Source organism: Cottoperca gobio, chromosome 4 (genome assembly GCF_900634415.1).
Source record: "Cottoperca gobio chromosome 4, fCotGob3.1, whole genome shotgun sequence".
Classification (NCBI taxonomy): domain Eukaryota; kingdom Metazoa; phylum Chordata; class Actinopteri; order Perciformes; family Bovichtidae; genus Cottoperca; species Cottoperca gobio.
Window position 1 is genome coordinate 5,577,922 of NC_041358.1, and position 26,131 is coordinate 5,604,052.

Below are 26,131 nucleotides of genomic sequence, written 5' to 3' on the forward strand. Positions count from 1 at the left end.
ATTCTAAAAGGTATCCCAGTTTTTATTATGTGGCGCATTGCTATATAGTTACCATGTCTACGTATTGTCTGCTTTATTTAGTTATTAAAGGATGCATACGACTGTAAACAGGGTTAAGATGATCCATTATTGAGAGAGCTATTCATTTAGCTACAGATGAACACAACACAACTAGTGATAGTGACAGTAATATTATTAGAAGCAAATTAATATATAATTTAGAGTACAACTATAGACTGCAGAATGGATGAAATAATAAATTACTAAAAAAAAGAGCAAATAAAATAGGAAAAAACTAGAATAACTTAAAACAAAGAGATTACAACTTTTATAGCGCTGTTATAGCACCTCTGTGAATATAGTATTTTATTGTATGTATGATGCTACATTTGTGGAAAATGACACTTGAATCGGTGTATTTTGGGGGAAGTGTGCAGCGTGACAAAGACAGTTGGTTGCGAGTGCTTTCGTCCTTTGGCTTAGTGACTCCTGGCTCCCTGGTTAGAGGGAGTGAAATGGGTAAACCACACACAAAGTGGGAATTATTGCACCACACAAGGGAAACGGCGGATACAGCGTGAAAAGAAATGAACCATGTGGTTCTGAAATGATACACATTCAAGGCAAGTAAGTGAAATATGCCTTGGTGATTTCTAGTATGCTTGGTGTTGTGGTACGTCAGTGTGTTCATCGGTGCCGGTGTTAAATGCGATACTGTAATAACATAACATTATGTGATTGTAAAATATGGTGGAATGACCAATCAAATATACTTTTAACAGTTTGCAGTAGAATCCAGATGTTGGGTTATAAGGTTGACGGTCTGCATAGACAGCTACTGTGCAGTTCTCATTGATGAACTCGGTTTTGACTCACAGTTCAATGCATTCACTAATTGGTGTGAATGATTTTGGCTTATTGTGTTTTTTTTTTTTTTAAGGAATAATACAACATATTAAGAAATGTGCCACCTCTATATGGTAAATATGTAACTAGAGACACTAGCTGCTTAGCTTATCTTAGCGTAAAGTCCAAAATACACCCACTCTCACCTCTAAAGCTAAATTAACAAGTTCTATCTTGTTTGTTTAATCCGTACAACAAAAGTAACAGGTTTTATGGGGGCTTATGTGCCGGCTTGGCACATAAGCCCCCATAAAACCACAAGTTGCTGTTTTTACACGTTGGTTTTGTGCAGAGGAAACAAACATCTAAAAGTGTAAATAAGTCTTATGCTAAGCTAAGATAGCCGGGTGCTGGCTGTAGCTTCATACTTACAGTACATCAGTGGTATCTAACTTTTGGGTATGAAAGCAAATAATACCTTTTCCAAAAATGTCGAAAACTTTCTTAACAGTAGAGAAAACAAAAGATGCTAAATTTCTGTCATTCTTGTACTGCAGGGTTCACTAACAGGCGGACCGGTCTGAGTCCGGACCCAGACGGCGACCTATCCGGACCCGGACCTATAATCAATAAATTATTGAGGGATTTTCAATTTTGACGGGACGCTTCTATTTTAACCGGCGCAGCTTCTCTCGTTTTTAAGGCACTGGTTTAGCGGTTCAGGAAACTCACAGACCAATTGCATGCGAGTTAAGCCATCCCACGTGATGCTACTCAGCCAATCAAATCTGTGCCTTCCAACCGGCAAACATTGCAACTCTGAATACAGACAGATGATAGGCAAGTGACAGACGGAAAGACGGAGTTAGCGATACAGGGAGAGAAGACTGGAGAAAGGGAGAGAAACACAGACTAAGAGACGAGTGAGCGGCAGACAGGGAGAGAACAATAACTACTCGTGGCGCTCTCCAAGAAGAGAGAAGTCAACAGAGCTTTCAACCCAGAATGGACTCATTCATGTTCATCCTTCCCACTGGAGCACAACACCAGCGTCTCATATGCTCAGAGACCGTGGTGCTCATTACAGTGGTGATGTGAAACGCCACTATGAGACAAGCACAACGTTTTTGACCAAACATACCCACTCAAGTCTGAACTGAGGGCACAGAAAATAAGCACTCAGAGCCCAATGTGACGTTGATTTGTGACAAAATAAAGTAAATAGGCCACCTGTCATCATCATCAGCCACAGAACAGTTTAACCCAGGATGTGGGTTAAACTGTTCAATTGTTAAGATGTGTTGAGATTTATTTTAACATTGGTTGAGAGTTAAATCAAGATGTGAAACAGTTAAAGAAAAAGGGAAACTCAAGCTGCTGCTACACTTTATTTATTTTTCTAAGATTAAGGACTTTATTTTAAGATGCACAATGTTTCAAAAGCTATTTATTTATTTATTTTCTCAATTTTATTTTGAAATGCAGCCCGAGAAGAACACTATATATATCTACAGTATTATATATATCTGTATAGTTCAATGTTAAGTGACAATAAATATTGTCTAAATGTTTTTAAATTGTACTTTCTTTATTAGTTTTGACAGTCAGTTGTTGATGACAAAGCTAAAACGACCTCCAAGCGTGCGTAAAAATATTTTTGCGCAATTGAAGAGGTTCTATCAAATTTTGCACTGTCCATATAGTGTGTCCGAAAATATGTTTATGAATAAATAAATGCACAGAAGCCAGCATGCACACATGACATAGTACAAAAAGTACAAACACTTTTTTAGGATGCGGCGCTACCAACTGATGAAACATATGGCAATTATTCCTAAATAAAATATAGTATAAGTGTACACCTTTTGTTGGGTCAAAAACGTGCAGTATATATCAGCCGGAGTCTGAAAGCTTTTGTCATCAAAACTTGAAAAATTAATGCACCTGTACAGCTCGGTGAGAGCACAGCTTGCGTACGAGTGGGCGAACAGTCGTACTAACTAACTAATGTATGGCTGTCGTGGTGCTTTTACCTGTCGGGGTCAAAGTCGCTGCACGTTTATTTTTAACACAACCTGCTGCAAGCTTTCTAAATTACGGTTGAGAGGCCACACCACCTGTGTCTCAGCAGAGTACACATACATGCTGTGACATGCATTAATCATGAAATGTTATGTATCGGACATTTTGTTGACTTAACCCTGTTTTTGCAATCTATAAGGCAGCATCTGTGCGCTGTCATGATGCCCTTTTACTGCCGCTGTGTCTTCACTCTGAGAGCTTTTTGCACATGGAAAAGAGTTGCTTTCCATTTATTATTTTTCAGTCACATACACACACACACACACACACACACACACACACACACTGTTATTCTCTCCTCAGCTGATGCTGATTCTAGCTGATTAACTCAGGTTGACCTTTTCCCCTACCCAGCTGCTCCTGTCAGCCCGTGCTCAGGCTCTTTCAATGCATTATTCTACAACACAACACAGTCCGTGTCCTGGGCCAGGTTTTGTGCTCCAGCATTGGCACAACTGCTGCACAGGAATCTTCCGCTTGTATAAGCAAAGAGTAATGAGCAGTTTTGATTTACAGCTTTCCGCGCGCAAGTAATTACAGAGCCAGCTCTCCTAAAATCAATAAGCCACCCCGAGCTCTCCCTTTTAAGCGTCCGGGAGAGGAATCTTCCTCCCGATGTTAAACTTGGAATCAGCAAGGGGACCTTATGTGCGCTCGCCTCCCAGATGAAATTGCAGTGGACGTTGCTGCTCATTCATAAAAATCTAAGTAGCATTCCTGCAAACATTCAGCCGGCACTGATGCTTCACAGACATCAAAACAATTTTGTTTGCTTTAGTTGGTATTCTCTGTGGCATAACAGTGGGTAATGAAATGTGATCATTATATAATTCCCATTTGTTCTCTTTCCACTTCCATCTTAGACGCCATTTGTTATTTGACACAGTTAACTAAGTTTGTGTTACAGTGTGTTTGCTTTATCCTGCGACAGCAGACCTGATTATAATGATAATGCTCTTTATTCTGTGAGAGGTGTTGTGTCATTTCTTTGTCACGCTAGATTTAAATGCAAAATGTTTGAATGTAATTGCGCGGAAAGTCATGAATATTATTTGTAAACGTTTTCAATGTTCATCATTTACACCACGTCTATGCTTTTGTCGCTTAAATCCTAAATCAGGACCATTTACTTTTCCCCAGACAATTAATTTTAATGTGTACATTACATTAAGCTGAAGGTGTGTCAACAAGTTGCTGCCTGCGTTTGAAACACAAACCTTTGCATTCTCAGCACTTTATGTCACACAGTTGGCTTCACAGTACATATACACATGCGGTTTGAGTGAGTGACATGAACACCAGGAAACCAACAGCCACGGAAGTTAATAAGGAAGTGTGTGAGTGATGCTAAGTATCAGATGGACTATTGGAACTGAAATGTTCCAATAGTCCATCATGTAAAAAGACGTGTCCCAGGATGCGAATGTGTGGAAAACAACTGCTTGAATTGTTTCTTTAGGTTCAGTTGTCAGAAAGTGTGTTTACGTGTGTGTGCTCTTGTACTGCACGTCTATCTGGGGAAGATTTGCCTTTTCAGTCTCGAGTGATACACATTTCAAAAGTGAGGACATTTTGGCCCTAAGGGCTGTTTGAGGGTTAGAGTAATGTGATGTCATCTGGCAAGGCCCATCAAATGCATGCCAGCTCACATTCCTTGTAGATTGTTTGTAATGTAACACAGTATTTTTACCTCGCACTTGCTGCCATGATAATTTTCCAGAGTTGTAACATCCTGTCTCAGTATTATAAAACATTCCCCGCTTACGCTTGATTTTAGGGTAACGGTTTGGTTAGGTTAAAATAATTAGGTTTGTGTTGGGTTAGGGAGATGCGCCTGGTTATGTTTTAAAATGTGGTGACAAAGTTGTAAAGATACACAAGTGTTTAAAACTAATTTCCTGAAATTCTGCACCACCTAACCTCTTGGATTAAGTCAAACAGCCGCCTGCATTAGTTTAGTATAAAATATAAATAGCATGTTTCACTTTGGGCTAACTTTTGGCTGATTTCAAAGTTTGTCTGGAGTCAGTGGGCCAAGCAGGTTCATTTACCAGCTCGTCATGGGTACTTTACAAATGTGTAGTAGTAGTAAATAGTAAATAGTCAAAATTATCACTGATATAGACTGCTTAAATAAAATCACATGATTGCAGGGACTGTTTGAACATTTTATAAAAATACAAAAAGCAGGACTTTAACTTTACTCCCATAATTAATTATATAATGGGGATGCATTGGCTCCACTTGCTCCATTAGTCAGGCACCTATTATGTCAATGAGGGTCATCACAAAACTTATCAGCCCCCCCCCCTATACTAATTAAGAAAAAAAGATATGGAATCATGCAACATCGAATCATAAAACAGCCAGCTTTACTGATTTCCACACTTGTAGCTACAGAGGAGCAGCTCAGCGGTCACCTGGTGTACTCTCTGGTTGTTGTAGGTCCCTACATATTTCCACCCCCAACGTCATTGTTTAAGATCCCCTTCTAAGATTTTAGTAACACTTTCTGTCCTTAATTCTAAGTCTAAGGCCTGTTGATTGGAGGAAACATGAGAGCATGTTCATGCTGAATCCTGCTGCACTGCAATCTGCGCCCAACCAGCCCCACTAACATGTAGCGCAGGCCTGTCTAAGCACATCAGATCTGTTGTGGGGGAGCTAACAAGGAGGCCCAGATGAGTGTCAAAATAGTGCGCTCATCAAGTGCCAGAGCAGCAGCACTGCTTCTGTGGAGGCTACAGAAGCTGTGACCTCTAATTCACACTGAGTTCCGGTGCATTTCTAGTAATCAAACACATCACCAGCTCTCCTGCTGAGATTCAACAACATCCAGTGGGCTTTATTTTGTACATTGTCGAAAGGAATTCAGAGTTGTGCACATTCAATGTGCCTTTAAGTCCTTATTACCAACATAAATAAGTATGGCCATCAGAAGTGTATCACTGGATGATAATAGAGGAAGTATAATTAGATAGTGTCATAAACATTCAAATTTACACAAGCTATTTCACATATGATTTGTTTACTGTCTTTTTCTGAATAACATGTTTTGTCCAGTATCATTTTGTATTCGCCTCCTGATTAGACTGAGATTGATAGTTTTGGCCAACTGCTGGCAGCAGGTGGCTGGAAATCAGCAATCATATTCTGCTAATATAGAACAAGCTTCTTTGCTTTGCTTTTCCAGTCACATGTTCTTTCTTCTTACATGCAGCGAAGTGTGTCTGGTGTTATTTAAACATTGTTTGGTTTAGTCTTTTTGTATTAGATTACGATGGTCACTAAAACTCTATGATCATGCAGTGAATTTGTTGAGGAGAAAAATACACAGGTGCTGATGACCTTTACTATTTATCCACTGTATAGACCATGAAGTGTTCCACATTACGCAGTGATAAACTCTAATGCTCCATTAAAACCTTGTTCTGATCTGAATCCACTGTGATGAGATCTAAGTTGAGTTTAAAAAGCTCTTCCTGTCCGATTCATCCCCACGCTGTGTAACGATAATGTGCAGCATTTTAAATAAAATATTGAAAGCCTCAGCTCCTTACACTTACCACCATGATAAACTTACATTGCATCAAGAGGTGTGTGTGTGTGTGTGTGAGAGTTTTAGGGCGGTTGCTTTAAGTGAGGAGTGAGAGCTACTCAACTGTCACTAGGCTGCCTTCTGGCAGTGCCAGAACTTCTGGGACCAAAGATGTGTGACTCGCAGTCGTGGTTCCACCTCAATTAACAGTCAGTCAGTGAAGTGCACTGAAGCAGTCTCTTTGTTTGTGTCCATGTCGGGGACTGAAGTGTGCATTTGTTAATGCTGTCTAGAAACATTGAATGAACCGGGCTGTTAAGCTCTTTGGTGTCTGTGAGGAAAGAGGTTGTGACCGTGTGACATTCAGAGTTCATGTGTACATTATTAAGCTCTGGAGTCATACATGTGTTTTTAGATTGTGATTCAACCAGTGAGACTAGAAGTCGTCCCTCGGTTCCTAGTGTTTGAAACCTGACCTGGGACTTGACTCGGGTATAACTGTGTTGGGTAGAGTCCTGTTCTGTCGCCTAGGTCACACGACTGTGTGTCGTTTTACCCTTTTCAAAGAAATGGTTCCAGAAACTCTGGCACCAAAGGACCTAAACTCAGGATCTCAGGGCTTTTTCAAACCTTTAGGTAATTTGCTCTGGTGTATTATCTATAAATGAATATCTGCGTATGAATGCAGAAACTGTAGGCAACAAGTTTTTGGTATCGGAAGTGTTCAGGTTTCTGTTTGTAGTATTAAGCGGGCTTTTTTTTGCATGAAGGTAAACAGTTGGACACATTGTAGAGAAACAGAGGCGGAATGCATTGGCTGAAATGCAATCTTGGCAATTGTCTGACGGCGCTTTAAGCTTTTTATTAGAGTTTTAAAAATGTTTTCATCTGTCCGGTCATAGATATCGTCTCTCAACTCCAACTCCATTCTCGCATCACGTTTCCAAGAGAAAGTCATGGCACAGATATCTGATATCTGCTAGCTACACTGGGACCCCCGTAATATTAGCCGTTGCACCCAGAGGCTAAATCGCCGTTAGACTAATAGCCGATGGCTTCCAAGATTGGCTCTGGTTAGAATCATTGGATTAATTGGTAAACTTGTAGCATCTTCCCCTTGGTTTGGTTTCTTTCCACACAGTAAAAACGTCAAGTAAAGCAAGATTTGAGCAGACAAGCTGCAGCATTGCACACATTGGTCTGTTTGTTAGCTTGATGTCTGTGTAATAAGTTGTCATGTTTATACAAAACAAATGGGCATTATTGAAGTCTGCTGACAGTTTAGCTGAAGCCAAGCGCTTAAAATGCTGCTGAGATGGATCCTTCCACATGAGTGCCCTAAGGAGGCCTCACTTCACACAGTGCCAGTCAAGCCATGCCGTGACACTCCCATCTCTCAACAGGCAGAGCATTGCGGATGGCACTCGTTGTCACAACATGGCAGAATGATAGGCCCTCGCTGCTCGCTCCCAAGTCTCCCACTGATAATGGCGTCTGCTGAACGGTCGCACAGAACTCCAGACCACCCTGGCGGTGTCTCAGCTCCCTGAGAGTATGACAGGGTTGCTGACCTTTCTTCTGCTCCCCTTATGAGGCTTGAACTCTGAAGGCATCTCAAGGGATGGCCTCCATATTGCAATTCTTCATTCCTTTAGGAGTCATCATCCCTTACACCTTAACTCTGTGTATCTCCATATGAGGGGGGTTCAGAAGGGAATATATTTATACATGCATTGAATGTACATATTTCACATCCGGTTTAATTATGTGAAGAAATGAAGTGTTATTTTGTACACGGGACAACATTGTGGATGGCTGACAATACCCGGCACAATATGTCCAAAAAAAGGAATAGATCAACCAAAAAAAAGACGTTTAATTTAGTTCTCTCCTCTGTCGCAGAAAAAGTTATCTATCGAACAGAGAAACAAGAAAAATAAAAGCATATCAGTGCGTGTGCATGAGTGCACCACAAATACTGTATATACTTTGTTGCAATATTTTAGAGAAAATGTCCGTGGGCCCACAAATGGATAAATGCTGCACGGGAATTTTCAGAAAGTTAATTTTTTTGCTGTCTTTGATTCGGAGTCTATAAAAGTCTATTTGCTTTAATTTTTTGGGCGTTCTGCTCTCCTAAAAGCCATTTAATAGGGGTGAGTAGTATATACAATGTATATTGTTTTTGAGTAAACTATTCCTCTTAGAGTGTGTGGGCCCGCCGGCGGGCCCAGCAGGAGTTTTATTTAATGTTTTTTAATTTTTTTATATTTTTGGAAAGCTTAGAATCTCGTCTATTTTAATATGGAGATGAAAATCACAACAGCGGTACAATCAGCTCCTCAAACTAGCAAGTACACTCAAAATCAAAATCATAACTTTGAGCCCACTTACCTATAAAGCCTCATAAATATCCTCTTTTCAGCAATATTTTGAAAAAGACGCTCCTAAGGCATTGCCAGAGGTCCACACATTCGTTTCCGGGAAAAAGATATCCACTGTGAACATCGTCACATCGTTAAAAGTCCATGAACAGGTGTTGCAATCTGTGAAATCATCACGAATATCTCGTGCGTTCATCACGGTTCAGACACGTCCTGGTTTTAGTGCGGGCGCTCAGCATTAGATTGACACTTCATTTGAGCCAATCGGAGCTTCGATGGGTTTTTTACAACCTTCATGAGCCAATGAGTGTCAACTTGATAAGAAAGTACCCACCCACTTCTTTTGTTACAGACTGACCCTAGACCAGCTCAGCGTCCTGGTGGCTCGCGCATCATAAAGGAAATGTGCGCCTCTTTCGTTAGATGCGTCACTTCCCTTGGTTTGTTTTTTAAAAATAAAATTTATTTCCAAAATAATATTTATTATTTAATGTACAGAAAAAAATACATAAAAATATTGGAAAAAAATGTCTTTATACTTCACTTACTCTGTGTGATTACTACTAACAGGCAGTATAGGTATATAATAGTTATTTGTAAATAAATATAATATTTATTAATAAATATTATAATATGTACATTAGGTATTTTTGGGTAAATTCGCCCGCCTTCTAAGTTAATAAAAAATGTTTTTGTTTTTTATCTACCATCTTTTTTCTTGGCATACAGTATGGAGTGAGCTGCACAATATGCTGTTGAGCAAGGTCATGTTGCAAGGCTGATTTTTTTTTGTTATTTGCATTATTATAAATGTGATTTCTGAAACGCAAGCTTTCAGTCACCGCAGTTTCACTTTGGCTCTCTATAGTTGGCGCTCTATTGTCAGTGTTTAACACGGAGAGAGTTATCACAGCATAGCGTTATCCTGTATTGTGTTTGACATTGCAGGATCTTATTCAATTTGTTTCGAGGAAATTTTTTTTTTTTTGACTTCTTCTGAAATATATTATACATAACAAATAGAAAGCACTCAATTATTGTATTGCCTGACCTGCCCTATGTGTCACTGTTTACAATATGGCGTTGTGTGTCCTTGATTTCAGGGAGATCCTTTCACCGTTCCTGTGTATGTCGCTGTCCTACTGTAATGACAGGAATGCCCTTCACGTGTTCTGTCACAACACTGAGACACTTTGATTTAAGCTTTTTTTTAAAGGTGGAACGTATGTAATAAGGTGCATGTAGTGACACATTACATTTGAGTTATCAGTGCTAGTGTGTCATATGGTTTCTAGTGAACACAAAGGTCAGTCTATGGAGGACAAAGCAAAAAAAGAAAATAGAGTTTGCACATAAAATCCAGATTTTTATTGGACAGTGACAGTTAGCTGAGGAATGTTGACTTCTGCTGCTGTCCCAGGCATGACACTGGCATGCTAACCAGCCCCTTTTATTCCTCATAAAAGGTCAAAGCCAAAGGCAGCTATTTTCTGCAATGGATATTTGAACTCTTCAGGGCTCTGACACCACGATCGTGTGTTACTGCTTATCTCCATGAGCTGCCAGAACTGCATCAAGTTGACACTCTTGACGCAGTGTAATGATGGGGCTCGGTGGCGTTTAACTTTTTCATCTCCGTTTGTTTTATTTGCTGCTATTCTCTTTGATTGCTTTGTTGCTGCATGGAGCAGAGATGTTGCCACAGTGCCGGTGGCACCCGTTGACCTTAAGGTCAATCTGGCAGCAGGTTCTGAGTTTTGACAGGGGCAGCCAACTGTGGAGAGAAGAGCATGCCTTTGGGCGCTCAGTGTGTTCCGTCAATGTTTGTTAGTCAAATAAACTGCACAGTATCACCCCCTTTGTCTTTTATTAACAGGGTGAACCAATGACAAATTTAGTTTGAGCCAGGAAGCTGTGACAGTCAATATAACCTGCCTCTTTACACCATGAAGTCCTAGCAACAATGCTAAAAGGCTTAACATCAACTGCTGTCATTGCACATTGTCCATCTTCCCAATAACATGTGCGAGCTTACAGTACACACAAACACACACACAGTTACAGCTTCCCGTCTCTGGGATTGATGATATCGACAGACTGTAAGCGATGGACATTTTCAACTGTGCAGTATTTCACCTCCCGGAGCAGGACGGGTCACAACAAGTGCATGAAAAAAACTCATTACAGTGATGATTCAGGGAAGTGAGGTGAGAGACTGGCCTGTAAAACTGCAGGAGGTGAATGAAACGATTAGTTTCTGCTGTGTGAGAGCTACAAAACACACATTTCCCTCTTTTGTAAAGATAGCCTGCAGAAGCGCCACGATCAGTGACTCTCAGGGACTCTCAGGGACTTTTATTTTCTCTTCACACAGTAGCCCACAAAAAAATAAAAAGAAAGATTTTTAGTTGCATCAGTGAGTAACACGCCCTACTTTATATGATGTTGTTACATCATACTAGAAATATTACATACTTTTTTTTTTTCTGAAACCCAGTTTTTTTTTTCAGGATTACATAACTACATGAATTTTGAAACATGGACTTAATGTTCAACTACATCGTCTTCGGGTTGTCTTGGTGGTAAAACCAAAGAGTGTGCATGTCATAACATATGACTGCCACCTGACTCATGCTGTGTATTCATATCTCTCTCTGTATGTTAAGCATGTCTGTAATTTCTGTGTAATACATCACAGGCTGAAGAAACAGTTTGGCCACTGAAGATGGCTGAGATGGAAAAAGATCTCTTAAAAAAAAAAAAAAAAAATCTAATTAATTTCTTTGGTTCAAGTGAGCTTGTTTAAGCTCTGACCTTTAGAAATTACAAATGACACAGTAGATACAATAATGCACATTAATTAAATAAAAGCACCTCTCTAAATACTGAATGTGAAGTCGTTGCAATAACACCAGTTACAGTATTTCAGGACAAATGTGATACAGGACACCCAGTAAACATCATATTATGGCTGGTGTTGGAATATTCACTTGTCAAAGACGAGGGTTGTCATGCAACTATCTCTTGAAGGAGCAAAAAGCAAAAAGAATCAGATATGCAGATATAAGATAGGCAGAGCGAAAAGTTCCCAATATGTGTATAACACACTTTATCTGCAAACGGAAAGATAGTTGAAAACAGCTAGAGGTCTCGCCATGTTCCACAGAGACATTGTTTAATCATATTTAATGTGCCTTATCTTGAACTATTTTAGGAAGCAAATTGATACCCTCAATTGCATGTCTGTATTGAGGCTGACGGATTGTAAAATGTGACTATTGTGCCTGATTGTGCTGACACGAGATGACTGAAAGTGGAGGGAAGATTAGCGAACGCTTTAGTGTTGACTGGGAATTCTTCCATGGTCATAGTGCAAGTGCTGAAATAGACAGATGCAAATGGTCAGTGGAGCCAACAGTGGAGAGCCTCCGCTTTGTATGAATAAGGAGCAGGATAAAGTTAAGAGACAAATATCCAAGGTCTTGGATGAGTCTGAAAAGATGCAGAACTTCTCCCTCTTTAGGGGTTTTCCCCAAGCTTGCTTAAAAAAAAAAGAAGAAATCCCCCACCCTTGTGGTTTGAAATGCAAAGTTAACAGTTTTACTCAGCCCCCTAAGGCTTGTATAGTCTCTCCTAATCTTTTTTAATGTGTCAAAAGGCTTTCTTGAGAGTCTCTGTGAAATTTCACACTTAAGTTGTTTGCAAAGTCAGTCTGAATTACAGTGTAGAGTGAGGGTTAACTTTACTGAAGGCGTTAGAAAACTTTTATAAAACTGTGCGTGTTGTGTTTGTGTATGGAGGGGGTGTTAGAGACAACAACACAGCATGAGGATATATCTCAGGTCGGACTTCTACATTTGAAACCGTGCCTGACACGGGCAGGTCGGATCATACAAACAGACTTTAGTGAATTATTAATTATGTCATCTGATTCTAGGTGTGCGTGTTAACAAGCCTTTCCATTATTACATCTTTTAAAATTGGAAATCTATTGGGTTGATGCTTTTTCAAATTGGTGCCAAATCGGTGTACATTGTGAAAGTAACAAAATTAGTTATTAACATATTTTATGATATTTGTGGAATTTTTGTGTGGAAACGGGTTATTGCATTTAACAAATATGATGATTTTATAAATAATTTCCCATACATTATGGAACAACATTACATTACATCAAGTTATAACGACAAACATTGATGTAATAATTATTGTTTTAACAAGAAACATAATTTGGTATGTAGTAATAACATAAAATATGTCATAACAACATGAACAATATCTTGTATAGTGAAAAGGATATTTTTTTAAAGCAATTTCTTCTCATTTTTAAAATATATATTTTCTGATGGTGGAAGCGATATGCTGCCATAATATATACATGTATATTATTAATCAGGGAATATTGATTTCCGCCATATCACCCAGCCTCGTGTTACCACACAAGGTGCAGAAGGGAAGAAACTCTTCGAGAGAATGCTTTATTAGTACAAGAGAATCGCGTCTCTCCCTCCTTATTGAGGCAATATACTGTCATTTTACTCAATTTGCTCTAAATAAATTCTGCTGGTGAACACGTGTGGAAGTCAGACACGCAGTGACAGCACCGGAAGCAAAACGACTCGAAACTTAATGGCCAGATAAACGTCTTTCTCCTTAACCAGAAAGTGACATTATCATTGCAAATTGTCCGTGTCCTCCTTAGCAATGTCTTCACTTAGTAGACGTGACATTATCTCGGGCCACTCATTAACACTGAGCGGTCTAACACATGCAGCAACTAAAACATACCTTATGGCCATCTTTTCCACATTTTTGTTCAGGTTGTATCCATTTGATTTAGTTTCATCTCTCTCAGAAAGGCGTGAATCTCTTCTCTTAATGTAATTTGTGGAAAATGTACCATGACAGTGTAATTATTTTGAGGCAGCCAATTTGCATTTCCAGTGCTCTGCTAACTAAATGCTACTGTAAATTCTAAGGCCTTAAAGATAAATTAATAATCTAGAGTATTTAAAACCCATGAAACATTTAAATTAAGTAATTTCACTTCCTAAAGGGCATGGTGGAGACTTCTTCCATACATATGCAGACAGATGCACTTTTCTAAATAAACATCAGCACTAATCACTGAGACAGAAATCAGAGTGAGAGCAGAACATATTTTCTGGAGCTTTTAATGGTTCCTCAGGGGCTCCCCTCTGACGTAGATTAGATGGGATTTAGACAAAGTTGATGCAGGCACCTCTTTTACTAAAACTTAGAATTCTTATTTTTCTCAACACATTATTAGGATCACAGATTTTTACTGCATACTTTTCACTGCTTAAATTACAACACCAGTGTCTCTTATTCAATTTAAGCGAGAGATTGCGATGTAGTGCAGCAGAACACAGTTACAGTATATGGGGCATTGCTGCGCGGCGGGCTTTGATCAACTTTTAAGGGAAATCGATTGGAATTGTTGCTCTGCCCCAATTTAGAAGATATCTCATCAAACTGAGTTGCAAAGGGTCTAAAGACTACAAGTGTTCACTTTTGTTCCCCTAGTGCTGCACATTTAGTAATTGACTCTGATTTTTGGCTTCAGGCAGTAACCTAATAAGGCCATCCAAGGTTAATGATAGACCCTTTTTAGACTGGCTGAACGTCTGACACCGATATGTAGTGGTAGTGAAAAACAATTATTACTTACATGAGAGACACTCGGGGCAGAAGCCTCTGACATCTGAGTGAAACATTGTTATTCTGTCTTTTATTTGCTGCTGTATTTTTGTTATAGTTTGGCATGTGCATCAAATATAACTATTGGACATCAGATCAAAATGCCACAGTTGTTCAGACGGTGGCGATGACTGCAGTGGCTTGTGTTGCTGCTTTACAGCCGTCTCTTCCCAGGAACACCAGCGCCACAAATCTCAGTGATTTAACATCTTTCCCTTCCAAGCAGCTGGAGTCAGCACAAGTGTCATGTGCCATTGCCAATCTGCTGTCATGGCGTCCTTTAACCAAACAATTTATCCCTTCCTTTCCTGCTTTATTAGCCATAGATTATGGGTGGTCGTGGAGGGTGTAGAGCCTCTGCTGTCGAGGTAGCCTTGTAGCTGACTCTGGGGAGGCAGGGTGGATAATCATTTGAGCGTAAACCACAGTATCAGTAAATAGCTGTTGAATACAACTGTTTTCAGTTGGTGCTGTTACTGTTACGTGCCAGTTCCAATGTGTTTTTAGCAATGCTAGCAGCATGACTCCACGGCATGACATCCCAAGTCTCTTATTTGATATTTCCTCGCTTGAACCGGAAGTCATTCTGTTGCGCCATCTTGAAGAACGTCCCAAAGCTCTTATTTCTGCTTGGAGGAGCGATCTGACATGTGATGAGCGAGGATACACAAGAGCAGCCTTCATCTTCATCTTCAGTCTTTTACCAGCTGGCACGCCCCCTTACTGGATATCAGTTATTGATTGGATCTGATACATTTCAACATCACAGGAGTTTCATACTGGAGTGAAGACCAATAACAGATTAAACTCAAATGCAATTTGTTTTCTGATTTACCAACTAATTAAAATCTGTTAATTGTAACAAAACGGACCTCAAATAAATGTATTTATTTATTAATGATCTGTTATTTCTCCCATTAACTTTTATTATGGATACAAATTTATTCAGCGATTAGTAGGAGAGTTTTCAGCAAGAAACCTTTTTACATTAACATTTTTATTTATTGTCATTTCTATTTATGTGAGGCTGATCATTCTTGAGCGTCGGGGTTGATATGAAATACGTATTTTGTCTGAAACATTAAGCCTAATAAAAAATGTCCAGTGTTCAACATTCACCATTATCCTATTCTGAGTTATTAAATAATGAGTTCACGATCAGAATATCAGTAAATACAAACGCAAATAATGCATAAATAATATAAATGCATTCTGCCCGTAGAAAAGGTCCCTGTGCAGGACACCGTAATCTGTATGAAATCAGACTGCAGGTTGTTATCAATGTACAGGTGTTTGTTCTGCTCTGGCAGTGATGCCTTTTTTAAACATTAGCACAGTGCACATGTGTGCAGACACTGACTCGGTCAGGAGTCTCTACAGCTGTTAAAGCCGACTGACAGCTGATCATGCTGTGATCTGTCTTCATGTGACGCTTCAGATGAAAGGACGTCTCATTTCTCGAAAACCCCATTTCCTTGTTTCCTCTCTCCTTGCATGGTTTCCTTGTGTCTCTCCATGCATCCCCGGTGGGAGGGACACAAGTGAGGGAAATGTGGATGCAGTTTAAGACAATTGGGATGTCCAGACTAAAATATCTCAACTACCATTCAAAGGCTTTCCATGATGTTCATTGTCCTCGAGGATGAATCCTATTGACTATGGTGATCCCCTGACATTTTCTCTAGCGCCACCATGAGGTTGATAGACGTGCTTTTAAGTGAAACCTTTGGGTGAATTGTCATGAATTTTGCTACGCACAAACATGAATTGTTGTTTTCTTCAAGCGCCGTCATCAGGTCAAACTTTCACATTGTCCAATACTTTGATTTTTCACTAAATACCTGCAGAACTAATGATGTTCCCATCAGACTCAGCTGTACTTTACTTTCAGTTATTGCTGATTAGCAAATGTTGGCATGCTAAAATGAGATGAAGATCATGGTAAAATCTTTGGACCGTCCCTGTGAGCATATTGACATGCTGACATTAACATTTTAAATGTATTGATCTTAGATTAGTTGTTCTTAGATGTCCATTTCCATCTCAAACAGTGTGATGTGTCATTCATTGAGCAGTAGTGAAAGTTGTTTGTTTTAACTGGAGCCAAACTGCTGTTTTTCAGAACTCTGTAACCACTGCACCCTCCACCCCCAGTGCTCCAGTGACTGGTTACAAGCGTATGGTCATTCCAACCCAGCCGCCTCTGACTGCCACTAAGAAGTCTACGCCCAAGCCTCAGGCTCCAGGAGGGGTCTCGTCTTCTTCTGCCAGCCCGGTGGCCAAGCATCAAAGCCACACAGCTCCTCAGCCTGTCCCAGCCTCCTACGCTACAGCCTCCACCCCAAGCCAGCCCACTTTCAATGTTCAGGTGAGGTCAGCCCAGCCTGGCCCCCAGCATCAAGCCCCAATTGGGCACCATTTTGGCCAGCAGCCCATTCGCAGCCCTGCACAGGTGCAATACATGCCTGCCCAGCCCAAAGGTCCCGACTTTGCCTATGGACCACCGCAGCCTGGCTTCTCTCAGATGGCTCAGGGTGCATATCAAGATCAGCACCATCCAGGAGTTGCCCAAGTAGGTGGATTAAGCTCCAGGAGAGCTGAGGCTGCCCCGGCCCAACCATACCAACCTCAAGGCCCCAGAAAAACCTACATCACAGATGTACCACCAAGCTTGGTTCCCTACACTGCTGGACCAGCTGTTCCACCAAAGGTAAGAATGTTTTTCATCACACATGCAACAGACTTGATCAGTTGCCATCATTTTTAATCAGATGCATAGCTGGAATATATTTGTGATAATAGAAAAATATTACTGTAGTTGAGGCAACAATCAGTCCAGCCATTTAACCATCCCTCCTTCCATACGTTTACCCTTTTCATAATTTGGAATGGTTGCATCGGGCTAAGCTGACTTGCCAAGGCATCCATTTCCCCAGTTTCCCAGCTCCTACTGGAGAATCCCGAGGTGTTCACAGGGCAGCTGGGATATTTAATCCCTCCAGCTTTTTCTCTGATAGCCCTGGGGCTTCCTTCCAATTAGATATCCCTGGAATACCTCCACAGGGAGGAGTCTGTGAGGCGTCCTGATTGGGTGCTTGAACCACCTCAACCTGCTCTTGTCAAATCGAAAGCATAGCAGTCTGTCTTCAAACCTCTCTGGGATATTTGATCTCCTCTATCACAAAGACTGAGCCCAGGCACCATGGGAAGAAAACTCATTTTGGACACTTGTATCCAAAACTTTGTTCTTTTACTCGCTACTCAAATTCTGCGGTTGAGGGTTTGAGCATTTGAAATCAAAAGGTAAATAAAGAGCTTTGGTTTACTCCAGTACAACATCTACATGATCCTTCATTAACCTCGTATTGTTAGTGTGTTTGGCCAAGTCATTCCTCGTCAGTTCTTTCTTTGTCTTTTCAGTCACGTTAAATACTTTTAGATAAAGTAGAAATCTGTGTGTGAGTATGTGGGGGGAGGGTGTATAAGTGAGCGCAGTTGTTTGTACAAGATTGTGAGTCAGTGTGGTGTTTTCTCTTTGGGTGAGTATGTGTGTACATTATGCATACATATGTGCGGCATCAGATGGCAATGCAATGGGGAGCTGCTTGCCATCTTCCATTGAAATGAGCAGAATAAACAGTTGTTTTAACCTTTATGAATTTTTGAAAGAGCTTCCCTGTCGGGGGTTTACACCATCTGATTTCATTTGTCTCATAAACAGCAGCTCATGTGCATGTATATATATCTACCCGCTGTGCATTGTAAATCTAAGCCTATTAGTTTAGGTTCAATTCTATTTTCATTTAATTGTGTAAAAAAAAAAGGTCTCCAAATTTTAGAATCTGAAAGCAGTCAAGCTTTTGGATTTCTCATGCCGAACCCAAAACATAAGAGCAAAAGTAGAAGGAACGGATTAAACACAACGCTGTTTATCTGTTTAAATGGAAGCTGCCATCGTGAGCATGCCTGAGTAAGTTACTGAACTTAGTGAAAGTTTCAACGCATAGTGTAATCATTAACTTACTACATTTAGTTTTTTGTACGCGACTAGCACATTCACTGTGTAATATTACCCCATCGTGTGGAAGCCGATCCTGGATGCTATCCGAGTTCAGGGTTAGCAGCTCTGTCATGCTTCTTTATTAGATTCGAAGATGTGCGCACACCAGCATTAAAGGCCCTGTCATACATATCCATATGACAGAAACGTATGTCGTTGCATACGAAAATTTGTCAGAGTCCAAATACGTCCAACTTTTCATCGGATTGGAAAAGTGAACATATACAGATACGCATGTCTAACCTATTGATAGCGCATCACTTCCTAAAATGTATCAGACGAATGCCCAACGAATGCATAAGATATACAAAAATATGGAGTATACAAAATATCGGCAATACGCTGGTGTACATTGATATAAGGGAAGGTATAAGTAGTATTCGTTAAGAGCTCACTGTGTTACGCTAGGGTGCGTTGTTGAACGCTGATGTTTTGAGCATCTTCAAAATTACCGGACGTAACCGACGTGTGCTTCATAAGATATACAGACGTGACGTGACGTTAAGACATACGTGAATACGGAATACGTAGTTGAATATTTACCTACGTAAATATAGTACGTGAATACTTACCTACGTAAATACCTACGTGAATACCTACGTGACTACGTTAGAGGAACGTTAGATATAGGCTACGTCGGCTGACAGTTAATCCTACAGCCAATGTATTGATAACGAGTGGATACTCTATTCCTACCCTATGTTAACATTATGCCTGACGACGGAGTAACTTATTAAACGTGTTTCTACAGTACAGCTAGCAATCAGCATTTTAGCCGTTATCCAGCATCAGCATGACGTGAACCAGATGGCACTTTTCCAGCTCCGTTGGCCAGACGCTCTGATACGTTTTAAATAAGTAAGTGATACGCTATCAATGTTGTTATCAATGTTGACATACGTATAATAATTTGTTATGTATACGTTATGTATACGTCAGCTACAACACCGCTGTGGAAAAGTTGGACGTATTTGGACTCTGACACATTTTTAGCAAATTTTCATATACGCTGGCATGTTTCTGCCATACAGAACTGTGCTTGTCTGGCGTGTTTGGCGTAACTTCTGCGTCCTTCAAACGATCACAACATACCCTTAATTTATATCAACCTATTGCCGATATTTCGTATACGGCGGCATACGTTTCTGTCATACGGATATGTGTGACAGGGCCTTAACCGAGATAACATTTGTCCGCATCCTAAAAGCCTTTTTTCTTGTAACGTTAAAAGTGAAAACATACTTTTTAGTCGCTGTAGGCTAAGAAGCCAAACAGGCTTACCGGTATGTTAGAGAAAATGACAGTCTAATGTTACATATTTCCTTTTCGTATGTATAACACCATCAACTAGTACTACACTGCAATGCCACAACAATACTGTTTCTTATTTCCACGCCTTTTACACGGATCACAAACTGATGAGGATGACGACTTTCTTTGCCGAGACGTGCAGCATCAGTCTTTTAGCACAATTGAATCTATGTGGCCATCAAGTGCATATTTAAGACCTCCTCTGTGTGACACATTTGGATGAAAGCCTGGCCTCTGTCTAATTCTGTCTAATATCAAGAACCTGATAAATGTTTATCTTTTTGACATTTTTGATTTTTGGAGTCCATTCTTTAACAGGGTCGTTGCTGTACCATTTAATGCACATGGAATAAAATAGCCACTAACACAAAAAACGTATTCATAATAAGTTTAAAAAGCATCGAATTTAATCTTTTTTGAAGGCATTGGACCTTTTTATAGAACTGTACATGACTGAGAAAAATTACAAAATACTGTCATCTCTCAGAACAGAGTAGTCTATGCCACAGAGACAGCTATTCTAATCTCAATACATTCAGCTGTCGACAATCTCTGGAAAGTGCGAGGCCCTTGAGTTTTCCTTAATTCAAGGATTTTATGCTGGTTCAAAATACAAACTGGGCCTCCCAGCCCCTGGGAAAAGCTCATCAAGGACTGTACTTTACTAAATACAAATTAGCTTCAACATTGCACAGAGTATCTTAAAAATAAATCTAATTATATTTGTTCAGAACAAAAGTCTACATTTTGCTTGAAAAGCTCGCTTTGGTCCCAGTATGATGCATTATTAAAAAACAAAAGGTGGCGTTTAATAGATTTGTGAGCATCTCTTTGATTTCAGATAAAAGCAAATCACTAATTTTACAGATGTAGCGTGTAAGCTATATATATATTTATCTTCCTTTCTCAAGGATATACTGTAGCAGAATAATGGGCTCTGTGCCTCCCGCCCCCGTGCTTTATTTGAATGCTTTGAAAACATATCAGGAAACGCAATGCTCCATATGCACACATTCAGCTGATGATGCGCTGTAAATGACTCTGTGGTGTCACATCATGTTTGACCCGACCCCGAACTTTTGTATCGAACCTTGGCTCTAATCTGACTTTTTATTTATTTGTGTCCAGTATAGCAGCTCTTTAATGCCACAGTAATCCAGACACTATAAAAGCAAGATTAGACTGAAATAAAAATCTGTCAACTTTGCCTTTGTGATCATCACTCTGCTTGACCCGATGTCGTGACATGTGCATAACCTCTTACAACTGGTGTTAAATCTACTTAAAAGAAGTGGGCTGTGCCTCTTTTAATCTGTTGTGTAAATAAAGCAAAACATAGTCAATTAAAGGAACTGTTTACATATTTGTCCATCTTCAGTTACTTAGAGTTGATTTTATGTAATACCCAAGACTGTCTCAGTAGGGGGTCTGTGACTTTGATTGAGGACTTTATTCAAGAGATCATTCCACATAATTAAGGGTATTCATAGAAGGTCAGTGTCATTAGAAGTCCAAGATGAAGTCCTGGGATGAAATTCTATGATCTACACTTGTTCTGAATATCTTGCCTGCTCTGCCCCCCACCTCACTCCTTGTCACCCCTGCCACCCAGCACCCAATCCCCCAACCTGTCCTTACTCACACGTAAAACAAAGGTGTAAGAACAGCCTCACATCAACAGGCACCGAGGATGCTTAATTACCCAAATCCACCAGTGTTTGATCTCTGTTGTAGTCCAAAAAATTAACAGATTTCATGGCTGCCGGTTAACATAGCAATTTCCACGAGTCTCTTCGTCTATCCCGAAATTGGAGGAAAACTAAGCTGGATGATGACTTGTGTTATTGCTGAGCTTGAGTGACGTTTGACAGGGGAGGATTATTTTTACACTGCTCAATCCCTGCAGCCAGTTAAAGCCCTCTCGAAGGTCAATGATGGTTTCAACTGTCAAACACGTTTAAATATCTGACATTTCTCTGCCTTCCAGTCCTGGCCACTTTGGCTTTTGACCTGCACAAGAACATTTGCATATGGTGCCATCAGGATTATGCCCAAAAGATCATTTTCATACATGTGACATGACATGACATAAACTCTTATTAATGTGTTTGGAAAACTGAAACAAAAATCCCACCTCCATAACAATGCAGTTAGCGACAACGGTGAAAATCCATTACAATAAGTAATTCACTTTCTTTAAACATTACTAGAGAAATCATCTTTAACATTTACTCATTTATTATGTAATTAAATGGTAATTCCTGATTTTGTATGCAATCTATTTTACCAGCACATGCAACTGGAATATATCATAAACACCAGTTCCTTCTTGCTAAGGCTAAGATCAACCAAAATCAACAGGGACCAGAAGGGGTAATTATAAGGATCTCTCATTTGAATTCATTCAAGGTCGGGACATTTTTAGACGCCCAGTTCCTAATATCAGCAAAGCAAGACAAAATATAAACCTTAGGTAGTACCAAGCTATATTGGGGCATACGGTTTTATATCCTCTGCATATCAATGAAAATCAATATTACTGTACTCAGTGGAAGATATGCCCCCGAGGTTGTATGTAAATCGGGAATGAAAGGGGACCGAGGACAGACCCATGGGGGTCTCCACAAAAACAAAATATTTGGCAATGATTAACTAATGGTTTTCTTTTTCTATGTGGAAACTCAACCACACATAACACTTTCAGATGGTCCTCTTTCAACAGTGTCTGAGTATTACAGTAAAAGGGGCTGTTCTTTTATTGGAGAGGTATTTATATGCATGCCTGGAAAGACGATCAGGTGTGAACACTTGCAGTGTTTACATCATATGGTGCCTTCTCCTCAGGTGATTGACCCCAGCTGACCTACACTTAAGAACTATGAGCAGCTCTTTAAAAAGCAAGCTGACTGAGTGCAGGGTTACCAGCTCTGCTCTAGATTACCAGAGAGGATTCTTTGCTTGGCGCAGGGTGTAACGTGTAACTACAAAGTGAGAGCCCAGGGCTTTAACAAGATGAAGACATGTTATATGCAGCCCTGTGATCTTTTCTCTGTTTAGAGATGCACCTTGAAACAAATTGCACTTTGTTCTAAACCAAGCAAACAAAATGGTATGTATTGATAGACGAATTGATAGACAAATGTTTTTGGAGTAGCCTTTTTGAAAGAAAAAAACCCCATAGGAAATTGGTTCAGATCAGTGATTGATATAATACACCATTTTTTTTGGATTCCAATACGTTTTCATTTCTTTCACAGCACCATAAACCATTACAACGAAAGCTCATCCACATATTTTTTGTGTTTTTTCTCTTCAGTCTTATCTACAGAATTTCCCTCTGGCTACACGAAAAAGAAATAAATACTTCTTTAGAATTCCTTACAGCTGCTTTCTATTTTTACTAAACCATAAAGTGTAAACACAACACCAGAAAAAGAAGCCTTTAAATGATCACTTTGCACCTCAACACATTTGTTTATTTGCTATTCACATGCCTTCGTGTTTTAAGGACAAAATCATGATTTCTATTTCTGCGTAGAAATTTCTGCCAAATTAATGTTAAGTGGAGCTTTCAAAAAAAGTGTGTGTGTGTACACAGTTGTAATCTAATTACAACTGTGAGCTGCTCTGCCCTCAACACTTTCTTTGTTTCGAGATTACACAAAGAAAGACAAATAGCATGTTCATTATTATCAATCCCCTCATGTAATAAAGTGAGCTGAAGTGATTCAAAGGTACACTAGAGCTTTCTTGTAACAAACAAAGTTTCTGTTTACATTCAGTGTTACTCACCAAAACGCTTTGCATAATTCCTTGAATCCTGACAAATGTGTTTGAATTATTTTCAGTTTTTAAAAATCAAGTAGTGAATACCACGGGAGGGGGTCATTCAAGTTGACTGCTGTGTAAACGCAGTAAAATACAACCCCTCTTGGAGGCACCAATTTCCATGCACATAAACATCATAGACATGTTTTTTACTGAAAGCTGCAACAGGCATCAGGTCGGAAAGGATGTGCATGACAATGTGTTGTTGATGTTTTTAAACTAGACTGTGAACTTTGAGGTTTCAAAATATCAATAGTGAGTTAGGAGGACATTTCTTGGCTTGACGGAGAATCTTTAAGATCTTAGAGACAGGAGCTTGAAAAGGATGTTTGTAACTTAATGCATACACTGTGTTATTATACATCTGCACTAATAGTGTAAAGCCTTCCCCATTCTAATTTCTAGAATTAGAAATAAAATAAAAACATAATGTGAGACGTGTAAAAATAGCAGTACATCGCTTAGCTTCCGGTCTGCTTCTCCAAACTGGGCTTGTGCCGACCGCCATCTACTGTAGGTAATACAGTGACTACCCTACTTTAAAATATCCAAACTATCCCTTTAAGATAAAAATAAATAAGAGCAAAATATTTGAATAGGTGGCCATGCAGAGACCCTGTCACATACTACAGAAAAGCCACATGAGGCAGTTAAATTCTCTCACCCTCCCTGCTCATGTCAGAGTGGACTATTCATTCTATTGGCTCGTATCAGTTGACTGCCTTGTACCTTGTAACCATGCAGCACTCATTCCTGTCCCATCATCAGAAGTCATCACAACTCTAATGCAGGTCAGACTGTGTGACAGGGATCAGCTGGATGCCTCTAGCATTGCGCATATACAAGAATCTCCATATAGTTACTGTTGTGCCTACAACCATGTTGATGGATGACATGGTGGTTGGTGGTGGTCCACACAGGCTCTGGTTACAGCATGTTTCATGGACTAAAGGTCAGTCCTCTCGACCTGATCCTCGAGGTCAGTGATGGAGAGTGGATCTCCTTACGTTCACTCTCATGCCAACACATCAGAAAGCTTCATTGCAGAAGCTGCTTCAGGCTTAAAACAGGGCTGTAACAAATCTCAGATGTAAACACAGCCACCAGCCACAACCCAAACAAATGAGGTCCATTAAGGCTAACAGTGTTGATACATATGGGGGACTATTATGTTAAGGGAATTAATGGTCAAATCTATAGATATTTTATGATAGCCTTTCGCTACTGTGGAAATAATTGATTAAAAGAGAAAACTCTGCAAGGAACCTTTGAAATATCATGTAATATCTTGTAGCCTACTGTCCACACCTTGATCATTAAAGTGAATTCCTTTTGCAATTTATAGTAGTGCAGAGCCTGGGACCATGTGTGGTACATTACTGTTGGCCTTTCTCTCAGAGGACATTTTGTGTTGCCAAACACAGATGCAGCTAACGTTAAGTGAGGTCAGCCGCTATCGGGACCTTTGCATTGTGTATGCTAGCATACTGCTATGGCTAATTGGAACTGAGGCATCGTTAATGTTATTAGTAACACCTGTTCTTTTCCTGCTATGATAAGTTTCTGACACCTTTAGGTGATTTATGATGCCCTTTATTGATGGACTAATGCTTTGTTCATCTGTCACTCATATTTATTTGTGTTACTTTAGCATGGCTGAATTAATCTGGTTTACTACAACAGTACGAACCCAAAATAAACAGATTTGTTTCAATGATTATTGTATATTTCTAATGTTATTCTTTCATATTCATTAGTGTATGTGGTAGTAAGCAAAGATTACTCTAAAAGTACAAGATCTTTGCGTTGGAAAAACTCACTGCCATCTGTTGTTCAGCATGTTCTCTTAACGTTTGCAGTTTTAATATGTCCAAACGGTTACTGAGGAGCGTATGACCATGTTGGTGCTTATGTGAGGTTGAACATATCTGGAGTGGCAGAGATATAAAGAGATATCAATTAAAAACGTAAAAGTGTAGAGCTAATTCCCTAATTATTATTCTAGTTATTACAGAAACTTAACAAAGTAAATTGATTTTTAATTTGGTCATCACTTACATTACGTAAAGCTGCTGTTTGTACATTAACGTGTTGGTTTCTCTCAGAAATAACGAGCTGTGTTCTCTCCATGTTTTTGTTGTTGTTTGTTTGTTGATTGGTCGCTTCATTCGGTCAGTGGTAACCTCTCAGTAGATCAGAAGTGTTTGTCACATAAGCGCTTATAAATAATAGGCCCTGCCACCCTCTTCTCCTCAGGCCCCCTCTGAGACGAACAGCATGGCTGGTAAATAACTGGCCGGATCGATACCTGTCATTGCAGTTCAGTGAGCCTCGGCAATCTAAAATGTCTGAGCAGTTTGT

At 39.8% G+C, this 26,131-nt stretch overlaps 1 protein-coding gene across 1 annotated transcript in view; it reads left to right on the forward strand.

The window, feature by feature from the left end:
• lpp (LIM domain containing preferred translocation partner in lipoma) overlaps window positions 1–26,131 on the forward strand; it is a 121,343-nt gene that overhangs the window by 46,730 nt on the left and 48,482 nt on the right. Inside the window, exon 8 of the mRNA XM_029429366.1 lies at window positions 16,694–17,281. Coding sequence (XP_029285226.1) covers window positions 16,694–17,281 — 588 coding nt within the window. The remainder of the gene's footprint in view (window positions 1–16,693; window positions 17,282–26,131) is intronic.